General features: G+C 38.5%; 2 protein-coding genes across 5 annotated transcripts; both read left to right on the top strand.

Annotated features, from left to right (window-relative positions):
• The first annotated feature begins 357 nt into the window (after nucleotides 1-357).
• LOC128304643 (heat shock 70 kDa protein 4) lies at nucleotides 358-7,603 on the top strand. 4 transcript variants are annotated; one of them, XM_053041855.1, is made up of 6 exons: nucleotides 358-712; nucleotides 3,330-4,001; nucleotides 4,079-4,925; nucleotides 5,595-5,687; nucleotides 6,106-6,207; nucleotides 6,351-7,603. In XM_053041855.1, exons 1-6 carry the CDS (start codon nucleotides 606-608, stop codon nucleotides 7,077-7,079), a joined length of 2,550 nt encoding a protein of 849 aa, XP_052897815.1. In that variant the 5' UTR covers nucleotides 358-605; the 3' UTR covers nucleotides 7,080-7,603. The 4 variants fall into 4 exon arrangements, with proteins under 4 accessions (XP_052897815.1, XP_052897829.1, XP_052897835.1 ...); XM_053041869.1 differs by lacking the exon at nucleotides 5,595-5,687 and adding an exon at nucleotides 5,109-5,111; XM_053041875.1 differs by lacking the exon at nucleotides 5,595-5,687 and having other exon boundaries at nucleotides 4,079-4,898.
• Nucleotides 7,604-9,913: 2,310 nt separating this feature from the next.
• Nucleotides 9,914-13,241, top strand: LOC128310790 (serine-rich adhesin for platelets-like). Its single transcript, XM_053047507.1, has 2 exons — nucleotides 9,914-10,060; nucleotides 10,171-13,241. Exons 1-2 carry the CDS (start codon nucleotides 9,935-9,937, stop codon nucleotides 12,376-12,378), a joined length of 2,334 nt encoding a protein of 777 aa, XP_052903467.1. The 5' UTR covers nucleotides 9,914-9,934; the 3' UTR covers nucleotides 12,379-13,241.
• The last annotated feature ends 632 nt before the right edge of the window (nucleotides 13,242-13,873 follow it).

The following is a 13,873-nucleotide window of genomic DNA, read 5'->3' as shown; positions in this document are numbered from 1 at the left end:
ATTGTTTAAGCTTCATGTACAATACATGGGTTCTCTAAGGCGACCTTGCCTTGCTCTCAGATGCTGGAATTATTTTCATCTAAGCTGATTTTCTTACTATTTCAGGGAACCGATTTGTTTACATTTTCGATTGATTGAAATTGATGCTGATCATTGAAATTGGGAATGTTTTTCTTGTTCCGCTGTCAATAATAACAGTTAATTTTGGTTTGCAATATTGAGGGTTAAAATGAGATTGAGTTTGCCGCTAGGGAACGCGGTTCGTTCGATTTGTGTGAATGTGTGTGTGTGAGGTTTGTCTGTCATTTACCTATGAAAGTAAGGAAGGCGAAGTGTGCGTACCCGAACAAGTTCACTGTGACAAAATCGCTTTCCGAGTGAATTGAAGTAGGCAGCAAAGTGTGCAACGAGAGTGAAAATAGCAGTTAATCGAGGAATCATTGTTTTCAGTTTGCAACTAATTAACGATTCTGAGCGGAGAACGTATTCTCTGTAAAGCTGTAAAAAAACAGTGTGAAAGTGTGTGACCGATTTCCTTGTGAGGCCAAAACTGCCTGGTACCGTTCCAGGAAAATTAACCAACAAGAACCAAGCAAGGCTGTAAAATGTCAGTGATTGGAATTGACTTTGGAAACGAATCCTGCTATGTGGCTGTCGCTAAGGCCGGAGGAATCGAAACCATCGCAAATGACTACAGTTTGCGAGCCACACCGTAAGTAGGAAATTGGTATAATGTGCAAGAGCGAAAAAATATTCCATACCCTCGAACTTCCACGCAATGAGCACCGCTTGGTACATGTGGAATGTGGGAACGTGTGTGTCTTGCATTATACACCGTGCACACGCTTCAGATGTAGCATGGAGGATTATATAAAGTTTAGCATGTTTCTACTGTCTTGGCTTGGATTTGCCTCGATTTTGTAAAGGTCCGACATAATGGTTTACAAATAACACGTTCCTGAATTTTCCATTCGGTAAAATATAGTTTCTCGAACAGTTTGACAGTTCCAAGCGCCGAGCACAACATAACCTCAAACTGTTCGAGAATGTTCTCGTACTATTATCGATTTCTTGTCGTAACTGGAACATTTGGAACAGAAAAGATCTGCACTAGCTAATTGTAAACAAAAAATGGTTTTTCTCTAACGACAACATTCCTCCCTATAATGCATTCATGGTCATCTCAAGGAAGGTATAGAGCGAGACTATATTATTAATCGATGGTACGCACGCCGGCAAGATTGTACCACGGACAGAGGCAAACTTATTTTGAAACATGAACAACACACTACACATTCTATTTCACTAGCCTAGCAACGTGTTTTAGGGAGAATTTTTACTTGCACCTATTGTGTCAACTAGTTATTCTTACTTTAATGCTTAAATTTTGATGTTTTCTTGGAACTAAGGCTGTTTCCATGAGAGACATTTCGCTTACTTTACGTGATTAGGCTTGTTTATCAAAGCTGTGTGAGGTCCAGTCTAAAAATTATTAACCATGAATTATATTTGTTTTTATATTTTAAGTTCCATATTTTTACAGGAGATTTTCAAGAAACTTCAAATTAAATTGATTTGCTGAATCTGTCTCTGTTATTGCGGAATGATTTATCACATGCTTTTATATGTGATTATATTATAAAGGAAAAAATATATATTAACTTTAAATGAGTCATCTTTGGCATTGGTTGTGCTTCGATGTGTGTACAACGTCGTGTTTGTAAAATATCCTGCTGCTAAGTAAGTATCAGCAGCTTGTTAGCGAAGTACCATCATTCGAAGAGATACACCTTAAATGGATACATCAACTGTTTCAAGGTCAGCCAACGTATTGAATGCTGCTAGCTTCATGGTTCGAAATTTGTTTTTAAGTCATATTATTGAGAGTGCAAAAGCTCAGATGCAGATTTTATAATATGTTTCGCTAAGTAATTGAATACAAATTTATTAACACAGCTTGATTTCATGCTGTTACTTCATCAGCCAGTACTGTAGATGTTTGTCATATGATATCGTCTGTAGATATTGATTATGAAATTTATTATTCCAAGCATAAGAAACGTTGTGCGGATCACCTTTTGCACATTCCTATTTTTTAAAATGATCTAACAATGAAATGTAAAAGGTTTGAAAACAAATATTGGGAATAGATTTATGTATAAAATCCCATTTGGCAAACTTCATTCTAACAATCCGATAGACCTACACCTGATTACCTGATGAAAGCAAGCGGTGTTAGAGTTATATATAGAGTTATAGAGCTTCACTCTCCAGTTTAGGGTAAAAGAGGTTGACATCGCTGGTCGAAGCTGTTGCAATGTTGTTTTGTATTGCATTATATGACATACGGTCTGCGTTCTGGTCTGAACCGCCCCACTTCGATGGAACGAAAATATTAGCATTTCCTTTGGCGCCCTATTTCTTTCATCCTCCATGCTTTGAATGTATCCTATAAAACCTATGGTGGTCATCTTCTAGTAAGAGCCTGTAATGACGTTGAAAAAAATAAATAAACGCCGTTTTTATTAGGTGTAGATTGGTTTAGTGGAGGTGTACGTGGTGTGTTATTTTCGCTTGCGATTACTCACAAATCTCACATATATAAGCGCACTAATGTGGACCTCGTACCGTTGTTTCATGGAGGAAGACTGAGACGGACTCATTGGTTGCCTCCATTCGCGCAATACAAAAACAAAAAAAACATACGCCTCATGTCACATTGCCGACATCATACCATTCCTGTTTTTGGAGCAAACGTTCCGTTTTTGGAATGTACATCTGTACATTGTAGGGTGAAGTTATTTCGTTTGCTGTAGATCTTTGCAGCCATCATGTTAGGATCCATAACTAACATCTTTCAATATTATTATACGATATACAACATTTGTTAGATTTTGCTCTTAGAACACTAATAGTATTACGATTTAAACTATCATAACCATTCTTCAATGAATGATTTGCTATTGTGTAGCTGGCGGAGTTGATTTTTGTTTGCTGATGACTGGCCGTGACAAAGAGGGAGAGGAGTTTGTATTGAATAGAGAAGTTAGATGGGTGTGTTACACAGATTACTTATGTTTCCATTAAATTGGATGAACATTATAACAAACAATAAGATTATTGGGTTAACCGACAACGAGGTGTGTGCGTTGAAGCATTGTATCATTGTGAGTTTAAAAAAAATATTTGTTTAATTTGATATTCTTTGCACATTTTAATGTATTTTTATAACTTCAAATTATGTCTAAATAATGTATGTATAAACTCATTAATATTAGTAGTAATTCAAAAATCTTTAACCGCACTCCAATTTCTGCATATATTTTTAGAGCTTGTGTGGCTTTCGTAGGACGCAACCGCGTGCTTGGTGTTGCCGCCAAGAACCAACAAGTAACAAACATGAACAACACGATCGGTAACTTTAAGGGATTGCTTGGGCGAAAATTTAACGATCCTTATGTGCAGGATGAGCTTCGTACTCTTCCGTACCGGACGGAGGCGTTATCGGACGGTGGTATCGGAATACGAGTGAACTACCTAGACGAGGAGCATGTTTTTACTCCGGAGCAGATCACGGCGATGTTGTTCACCAAACTTAAAGATGACGCATTTAAAGAGCTAAAGACACAAATTAATGACTGTGTCGTCACCGTACCGTCGTACTTTACTAATGCTCAACGGCACGCCCTTCTTGATGCGGCCAACATTTCTGGCCTCAATGTGTTGCGACTCATGAATGAAACTACGGCCACGGCTTTAAGTTACGGCTTTTATAAACAGGATTTACCTGCGTCGGAAGAAAAACCACGAAACGTTATATTCGTCGATTGCGGCCATGCATCTTTACAGGTGTCTGCATGTGCGTTTCATAAGGGTTCGCTAAAAATGTTGGCCAGTTGTTCAGATGCTGTTGGTGGCCGGGATTTCGATCTAGTGTTGGCAACGCATTTTAACAAGGAGTTTCAAACGAAGTATAAGATAGATGCTTCATCCAAGAAGAGGTACGTATATGTGTTTTTTTTTATTGTGAATCGTAAATTGAGAGCTTTCACGTTCCTAACTATGTTTTCACTTTTAGAGCTTTTCTACGCCTGATGGCGGAGGTCGAAAAATTGAAGAAAAATATGTCAGCCAACAGCACAAAGCTACCATTAAACATCGAATGCTTCATGAACGAAATAGATGTCCATTCATCAATGCAACGTTCGGAGATGGAAGAGCTTTCGAGTCATTTGTTCGGGCGAATAGAATCAACGATGCGTAAGCTGCTTGCGGATTCGAAGCTTACGGCAGAGGAAATTCATTCGGTTGAAATCGTGGGTGGTAGCAGCCGCATTCCAGCTATCAAGCAGCTCATTGAACAAATTTTTGGCAAGTCTGCTAGTACTACGTTAAATCAGGATGAAGCTGTGTCCCGTGGAGCGGCTTTGCAATGTGCTATCATGTCGCCTGCAATGCGTGTGCGTGATTTCACTTGCACGGATGTGCAGGCCTATCCGGTGCTGATTTCCTGGACGGATGCAGATGGTGCTCATGAGATGAAGGTCTTCGACCAGTATCATGCATCACCGTTTACACGATTGTTAACCGTTCATCGTAAAGAACCGTTGACGATTAATTTGCATTACGAACCAAACAGTGCTCCCTATCCTGATGTATTTATTGGTTCATACCATTTGAAAGGCATTAAGCCCGATACGAATGGGGAGCCACAGGAAGTAAAAGTAAAGGTTCGGATTAATCATAACGGAATCGTTACTATATTAAGTGCAACGATGTACGAGCGCAAAGAAAGTGAAGAACCGGCATCGCCAACTCCAGCCACCAATGGAGATCAACCGAAAAGCGGTGATGCAACCCAAAATTCTGCATCACCACAGGGTGACGAATCTAGCAAGGTTGGAGAACCCATGGATATCCAAGAGGTAAGTCTCTGTAATGATATGTGGATTTTAGAAATAAAATTTGCAGTTGTAATGTATCTCATTCGTGTCATAAATTATATGTCACTTCGTAGTTTTAAACGATCGGGTATCACGGATCGTGTTTCCAACAGTTGATTTTTTTATTTGGATTAAGGATTTATCTCAACTAGAAGTGGAAATTAGAAAGTAACGTTTTCTCAATTTTAAAAACCCAAAGGAAAATACTTAATTTTGTTTTTTTTGTTGTTATCTGCTTCATATAGTTCAATACTTCTTGCTGTTGATATGTATGTATGTGTGTGTTTCTGTAATGAAATGCGTTTTGCCTCTATTCATATTCGCGAATATGTTTAAACAATAAAACATTGTCAAATTGAGCTGATATTGCTCGTGGACAATGCAAATCGAATGGACTAACTTGAAATTGGACTGGCTATTGTCTGGTTAAATGTCACTTACAACATTAAAACACAGTATTGTGTTTGTATTGGATTTTAGCAAAATCATGATGTTATATCAAATTTTTCGTTCGTTTTCTAGACTGTAGATTTTAAAAATTCTTCTGAACCAACTGACTTCTCTCATTCTGTATGTCTTTCTCTCTCTTTCTCTTTGCCTCTGTTTGGCTAACTTATGTTTTGATCCTGGCAATTTACCGTGTTCTTGTAGGGTAGCGATGATGAGCATCCTAAAAAGGACTCTAAACCCAACGATAGTAGTGGAGAGGGTTGGACGCAACGTGTCACCAGATGGTTCACATCGGTATGTGCTACCTTGATATGCTTCTATATAAACTTGTTGTCAAAAATAACATGAAATCTGCGTTTCATGCCGGAAACACACACTTAATTGCACTATTAACGTACAGAAACAAGCAGAATCTACAAGTAAAAGGAAACCTATCATAAAGATATTTGTTTTTGTTACAAAGTACAAACAAATTTAGCTTCATATCCATTCCGACACAGGGTTAAATCATTGTGGACAGTATAAATGAAGAATTAAAATGCATTTTAGTGTTATTCATGATGTGCTTTACTTAATACGCTTGATATGATCATTAGCAGTTCATAATGTATAACACGATTCAATGTTTTGTTTTTTTATCTTAAATGTGGTTATGACAATTTTATTGCTTTGAATTTTAATTGGTTTGAATAAAAATTATCTATATTTACAGGACAAGAAGAAAAAAGTAACGACTAAACAAGTGGAATTGACGATTGATTCAAAAACGCATGGATTTGTTCATGCCGATTTGTCTAAATTCTTCGAAGAAGAGGTGCGTATTTCTGCTTATACATAATGATATTTGCTATACGTGTTCACGTTTTCCTGGATACTATTTTTGAAATGGACATGGACATACTGTGGACATTTCGAACATGATATATTTTCATAATACTGTTAATCTTCGTGTTCCAGATGAAAATGATTGCAAACGATCGTCAAGAGAAAGAGCGCATTGATGCCCGAAATGCACTGGAGGAACAAGTATATGAAGTACGTGAAAAAGTTCAAGAAGATGGCACCTTGCATGCTTACATCGATCCTCAAGATGCTGCCGAAATTTGTCGCGAACTGGAAGAAACTGAGAATTGGCTGTACGAAGAAGGTGAATCTTGCGAAAAGGGAGTATACAAAGCGCGATTAGAAAAAATGCGTGCTAAGATTGAGCCGGTTCGAAACCGTTGCGAAGAGTATAGCGGCCAGGAACAGGCATTTATAGAACTTGGGCATGCTGTTCAGCAAACTTTGAAAGCAGTGGAACAATTTCGGGCGAAAGACCCTAGATATGAACATCTTACGGAAACAGAAATGATTAACATTACCGAGGCTGCACAAAAGGCACAGAAATGGTACGAAGAGGCTCGGTCGAAGTTGGTCATCGTAAGGAAAACTGAAGATCCACCGATCAAGCTTGCAGATATTCGTCATGAAACGCAAACGCTAACGACATGCACGAATTCAGTTTTGAACAGACCAAAACCGAAGCCTCAGACTCCACCAGCAGACCAGAATCAACAAAATAGTTCAGCGGGAACGGGTAACAATAGTGCAGGCCAAGATTCGCAACAAAAAACTACAGGGGGTGATAATCAAGATTCTAACACACAGAAGCAAACGACAGAGGATTCCATGGATGTGGAATAGATTGTTCTTTTTGTTTCATACAGAGTTTAGTTTACAGCAGCAGCAGAGCAGCCCTTATTAACAGCTCGTAGCACATTCAAAACGCTAGCCTAATATTAACATCCCTTATTTCTGTTCAGAAATTCATATATCCTTCATACACTTCCTCACGATCATTAGCATCTTTGTTACAATTGACATGGCGATAAGAGATTGGGTTTAGTCTTTTAATTTATTCCGAAGAAATAGTTAGAACATGCTATGATCACAAAAATGCACCATAGTTTAATTTGAACAATTTTATAATAAGCATGTCACATACAGAAGATGGATTTACAAATTTACAGATTAGTACAGATTAGTACAGCCCAGGATAGTAAAATAATTTAAATGAGATAGCATTCATAACACAATAACTCATCCATGCTGAACTGTGCTTACATTGCTCTTTAAATCGTTCGGACGTGTTGACGAAATTTGTAACATTCGTGGGAATAAGAAAGAAAGGATGTTTTTCTATGTTGTCAATAGACACAAGCTATGCACACTGAGTTTATCTTCGATTTGTTCGTTAAACAAAGATCCACTAAATACACGGCATGGTCATCATTACTTAACTCTGGTATATAAATGTTCCCGAAATGAGAAAAATTGAGCAAACAAAAATACTGCCTATGTGAGTTGGCCATGTCAAATTGGTTGAAACAATGATTGACTATTATTAGTATTTCTGTGTAGCGAAACACGTTTCCTTATCACTCTCAATGAATATTATTAAATCGCAGGTATGCAAGCAGCCTTCTCTGCATTGATAACGAATATGAAAATAGCAGTGGCTAGCTTCCTTTATTTGCTGTTGTTATTATCAAATAAGTCATGTAAAGAACGGAATCCCCTTACGTAAAAAACAAAGCAGTTATTAATTTCCCATAAATTCTTGTAAAATGAATGCTTATTCAAGATGGACTGCAACGAATATTTCATGAAAGATACATGATGTTAGAAATTTGGAAAGAAGGATCGTTTTGGTAAAACGCCAGTGAAGAAAATAACATTGAAACCCTAAAGTAAACAAACGCATGTAAAGAATAGCTAGATGTTCTTATAAAATAACATTGAATGCGTTCCGTTTCTAAAGCGGTCAGGGTAGAGGAAAAGGAAAGACTACCAAAGGATCTTGTGAATGTTTCTAAGATTTTATCACTATCAACCACTGCTGAAGTTTAGTATTGTATTGGATGGTTTTGCATGATAATTTGTACGATAAATTAGCATCGGAAAGCACCCAACACATTAACGCTATCAATGGCATGGACTGGCATAACATTTGCACCGGTCAGACATTAAACATGAATGTTAATGACAAGAGCATACGAGAAGATATAATAAATTCTGAATTATGTACTACACTGTCGATCGTGTTTTCCTTTTTGTGTGGATAAAACTGCGCTATTTCTGTATTCTAATTTCAAATGGTTTAGTCGATTGTGTGCGTGTGCGTATATGATCTGTAAATCATTACGCCAGGTGATCCTTGATAACATAGGTGCACGCAAAGAAAGTTAACAACCTTAAAAATTAAATGATAAATTTCTCAAAGATGGACGACTTTTGAACTTGCTAGTGTTGCAGAACTTCTTATCCAACTAAATTCTAAAGAGAATTATGTGCAGGTAAGAATCAAATTTGTATGTAAGTGTTTTTATTTCAACTGTAAACTTAAACCAAAGCTATACGGTCGAATTTAGTGAAAGTTTGAAAATGGTAAAGATGCAAACGTTTAAATACGTTTAAAAACGTTTGAATATACAAAACCTTACAATTGTTGACGCTGAAGTGATGCATTCATACGGATCCACGGTTGATAAAACTACAAAATACAAAGGTGTGTTTGTATGAAATCGAACACTAGATGTCACTATACATGGTCGAATTTTTGATAGATGTGTCCTGGGTAGTGATTAGAATGCCTAACTTTAGGCGTAAACGATATTCAAATTGTACACACCTCTTAGTTTATGCCTACAATTGTGTTGGTCTCAATCAATTGAAGAAGAAACTATCATCTTTGTTGGGAAAATACTAGTTCACCTAATTCTAGCATCTACGGCAACTGTTCACCGTATTCATGCTTCTACGGACCATAATACCAGAATGATTGCAATGGGATGGGGTGGACATGCGAAATGTTTCGTATTGTCCAATCCCTCGACTGAGCACGTTAGATATGACAGTAGCAATCGAGATATTACAGTAGCGAAATACTCAGCAGCATAAGTACGCAATTTTAAACTATTCCCCGCAGCCAGGATGTGCACCAATGCTATCTCAGGTTGGTGGCAAGAGCTGTTCTACCACTGCGTATTAGGGTAGAAACTTTAACCGTAGTACCGTATCAACAGTTCGGGCAAATGCGTTACCCTTGCCAATGTTTAAAGATATGACAACTAGACTGCTAGACGTGCTTTGCATACTTCTTACCGCCTAGATTGTTACGCCAAGAAGAACCTTATCCATTACATTATGTGTAGAACCATCAAATTGCACATCTTGATTATAATTTTTATTTCCTCAAATCAATTTAAGCACGCACTTCACCGGTATTACAAGTAACGCGAATGCAAACATTTATCTGCAAAGCATACACACACCGACAATTCACATGAATACACCTCGTTTATATCCACTTTGGGTACGAAGTTACATCTACGCTAGCACGTCAAATGTGAAATATTTCATTTGTCATTTTGCTCGTCATGGCACGGTCTCCTCTGGTTGCTTGGACAGGCAATAGAAATAGCAATGATTGTCAAACAGTGCCGTGCTTCGGGCTTGGCGGCAGTTGGATATTTTGTTAGCCAAAATATTTCATCAACATGCCGAAAAAACTTTATACGTTTTGTTGCCGACTGTGTTTACACGATGGCTCTGTTAACCAACTGTTGGACATCTATTCGATAAAAGCATTAGAAGAAAAACTGCTGAAGGTGTTCAATATACAGGTAGGCACCGCCTTGTTAGTTTGTGAAGCATATAAGAATTCCTAGTTTGCGTTGATTACAGCGTGTTATAACAAAAGGCTGCTTGTGTTGCTTATTTTTTCAATTTCCAGGTTACCAATCGAGACAGCTGCACCACCAATATTTGTTTGCCGTGCCTTCAAGAGACACTGACGCTCGAACAACAAATGATGCAGTACCTAAAACATAAACAGAACATTCTTAACAACCAGCAGCGCTTCCAAAAGAATGATGCAGCAGCACCAAGTACATCGCTGTCAGCTCCGTTAAGTAAGGCACAAACGGTTGAATGTATTCAATCAACACCATCAGATATTCAGCCTGTTAGTGATTCAAAAATCTCAGTGACGAAGTCATCGTATGGATCGCGTAAATCCCACAATAACAAAACAGAATCTTCTCCATCAGTTCACCAAACTACATTGAACAATGGCGTAACCGATGGTGGTATGCAAATTGAACTGTCTTTAAACGCAAACTCAGAGACAGATAAAACAAAGAAGAATAAAAATAGGTCCGTAAAGATTAAAGATAAAGATACTGCCTCACAGTTGTCTTCGAAAGAGATATCTAGTAAACAGAAGTCCCGTGGGTCGCAAAAATACCATAGCCAGATAAATCCAAAATCGGGGCCAGCAATTAAACACGATCATCGCGCTGCAACAAAGCCCACGGCTGGCGGTTTAGAAAAACAATCTTCCTCGAAAAACAATCCGCCTGATTCTACTAAAAGACAAAATGCTACTAATCAGACGCAGCCCACAAAAAAGGCAAAGGATAAAGTTAAAATACATATTGGGACCAAGAAAACCTCTAAAAATGCCGCACAGCAGCTCGGTTCAGAAAACAACGCGAAACGAACCAACATTAGTGCCCTGCATAAAAATCCGGATAGCATTATTCCTAATCAGTCTGCTGCTAACGTTACAGTTTCACAGGTGCTTGATACTGTATCAACTGTTGAACAAAATATTCCCGCATATTTGATAGAACGAACAGCGCCACCCGAATCGAATCAACAATCACAGTCCTTGCAAATGAAAGCGGTGGAAAACTCATTGGTGCCATTGGAGTTTACCGGAACACTAGGTAGACAGAGAGCGTTTTCGCAGGGGGTCAATAATACGCTACCTAATGTGTCATTGCAAGGTGGGCTATGCACTTCGATACCTATGGCAAACATATCCCCCGCAACACTTCCTACTGAATCTCGCATTCTTAACACCGCATCGACGGTGAATCAAGCAGAACCTAGCAGCAACACTTCGACGGCACAAGGACAGCAGTTAGCTACGCTTTTGACAAACTTTTCTGCCACAACACGTCCCAATGAATCTCAATATGTTGGCGGCGCATCGATGGTAAATCTACCAGCAACAAGCACCAACGCTCCGACGACAGCAGGGCAGCAACTAGCATCGATAACTGACACACAAACTGCTTCTTGCGCTCTGGCCGCAGTCAGCCAACTAGACGAAAGCAGAAACAGCATGAACAATGCAACTTCTCCCGGTGCCATAAAAAAACGTCGTCACAGCACCTTTATTCGAGTATCGTCGAACTTATTTGATGAACCTGCGGAAAAAGCACAATTTGCAATGCTTAATAATAATCAATTCATCCGCGCCATTGAACCGCTACAGGACATCCCAGCTTTGGTCCCATATCCACGTTTGCCAGTACTTCCACAAGGTCATAGAGTGCAGACAGTTCCTAACCCCACGATGCCGTTCAATAACTCTAACTGTAATACCATGAGTCGATATCCGCCGCCTGACAATTTTGGAACAATCCAACAGTCATCCGTTCCAACTTCGCAAAATAATAATGGAACCCAATCGATCGCAAACAGTTCCCACTGTGGAAGCAATTATGGTACCAACCTCGTATCAAGAACAGTCAACACATCAACTATCGGTCAAAGACCTTTTACAATTGCCATGTCTACTCAACAAAGCAGCTTAGCACCAAACAGCAGCATTCGTAGTAATCATACAGAATACATGCGTGATATTCTGCTACGTGGTAACAGCACGGTACAGTCTACAAACATTGCGACAGGGCCTGCAAATAGTGCTCCGGATCAGCAAATTCGTGTCTGCTACAAATGCAACCTTTGTAGCTCATATTATCTGTTGGAAACGAGTTTGGTTTTGCATTTACGTCGAATCCACCAGCTGGAAAAAAGTGTGCAAACATGTTCGATAATTCACGATCCCGTTATTTGCAACACATTAATATCCCGGATCCGGCGCAAATCCGTAGCTGATCCGCTACTACTGAGTAATAATCGTACGTAAATGAAATGAGTCAGGTCACATCTGACATGATCTCTGCTGAAAAAAATCGTTCATTGTTGTTCTATGGTCAAATGAATCAATTGCACATAATATAATACTGAGCTGTATTATAAAAACCATTCACCGAATCATCTTGAAGGCACAGGTTGCGGGGAGAAATGGTGCAGTTAAACACATCCTCAAATGTAAATCTGCTTCATCTATAATTTTGATTTGGCTTTTTTTTTCTATACTATTAATATAAATCAAGTCTTACAAATGCAGAAAATAAAAATTTACGCCATGTGATGGAACTGCAAAAGTAAGAATTGTGAAACGGTAGATTAACGGTCGTACGAGAGGCCAATACACATATGTGTTGAGCACTAATTTGAAACGCATATCATAAGGATTTGGTTTTGGAAATATAACGAATTTACGCATTAAACGATTATTCCTGTAGCTCGCATTCTCTAAAAATGAAATGGGTAAAGCAAACCAACGCCGCTCTTGGTGCAGCATTTGGATACAGTGCAAAATTGCTTTCATTATTGTACGAAGCATTACATTAATTATGCAATGTAAGGCACACATACTTATAAAATCATAAATGGTTAAAGGACGTAATTAATGCTCCAAAAGTGCCTTTAAGACTAAGCTGCATTGCGCGGTGGACCGTAAAATGAAGAACGGCGCGTTATGTTGTTGATGACTTTGAACTATGATGTTGTGCGGCTAGTAGTATGGATGTGATTGTAGGTTTCTGGGGTACTAGTTTACCGTTACGCGTACGTTGGTTCTGGGCAGTTATTAGTGTTACTAAAAAAACCTTGTTCCGGAAAGTATCACTCCGCGAAACATGCAACCATAAGATATAAAATAAATTACCGTTTTGTACTTGATCGGTTTATATGCGTGCTTCTTTCTGATCGGTTTTGTACTGTGTGAGAACGAAAACATTTTCTCGTGTTACACATATATTCACGACGAGAGCATTGTTACATTAAATTTACATGCTGCTTCAGTTATCTGGGATCACTGCGGATTTAATGGGATACCTTATTTGGGTTATTTGTGGGTAATGAAGCTAATATTGTTATAAAGACTATTGCAATCAATTTAACAGTTAATAGTTAGTTTAATGCACTAAACAGTAAGCAGTGGAAGACGAATTTTGCTGCGTTTTGTTTTTGTTTCAAATAGATCATATTAGGTTTCGAGCGATCGTGGCTGTACGGTATATAAGTTTGACATCTGTGCTTTTAGTGCTTTCGAAAAATGTAATCAACCAGCAAACAAAAAAACTTAATTTAAAAATCGGTAACGTTCATGGCAAAAAAAGAAAAGAAACCCCAAAATTTGATTCAAGAGAGAGTAGCTACGACGAGATCAGCAACTCGCTCAAAATATCAACACCCCGTGGCAAGTAGAAGGGAGAAACAACCATATTAACCATTCCAACCATATACAGTGGAGGGGACTCGGGACTGGGTTTAGTCGGACCTGAGTAAGTTTA

The sequence above is a fragment of the Anopheles moucheti genome, chromosome 2, assembly GCF_943734755.1.
Source record: "Anopheles moucheti chromosome 2, idAnoMoucSN_F20_07, whole genome shotgun sequence".
Classification (NCBI taxonomy): domain Eukaryota; kingdom Metazoa; phylum Arthropoda; class Insecta; order Diptera; family Culicidae; genus Anopheles; species Anopheles moucheti.
This window is presented reverse-complemented; position numbering and strand designations above follow the sequence as displayed.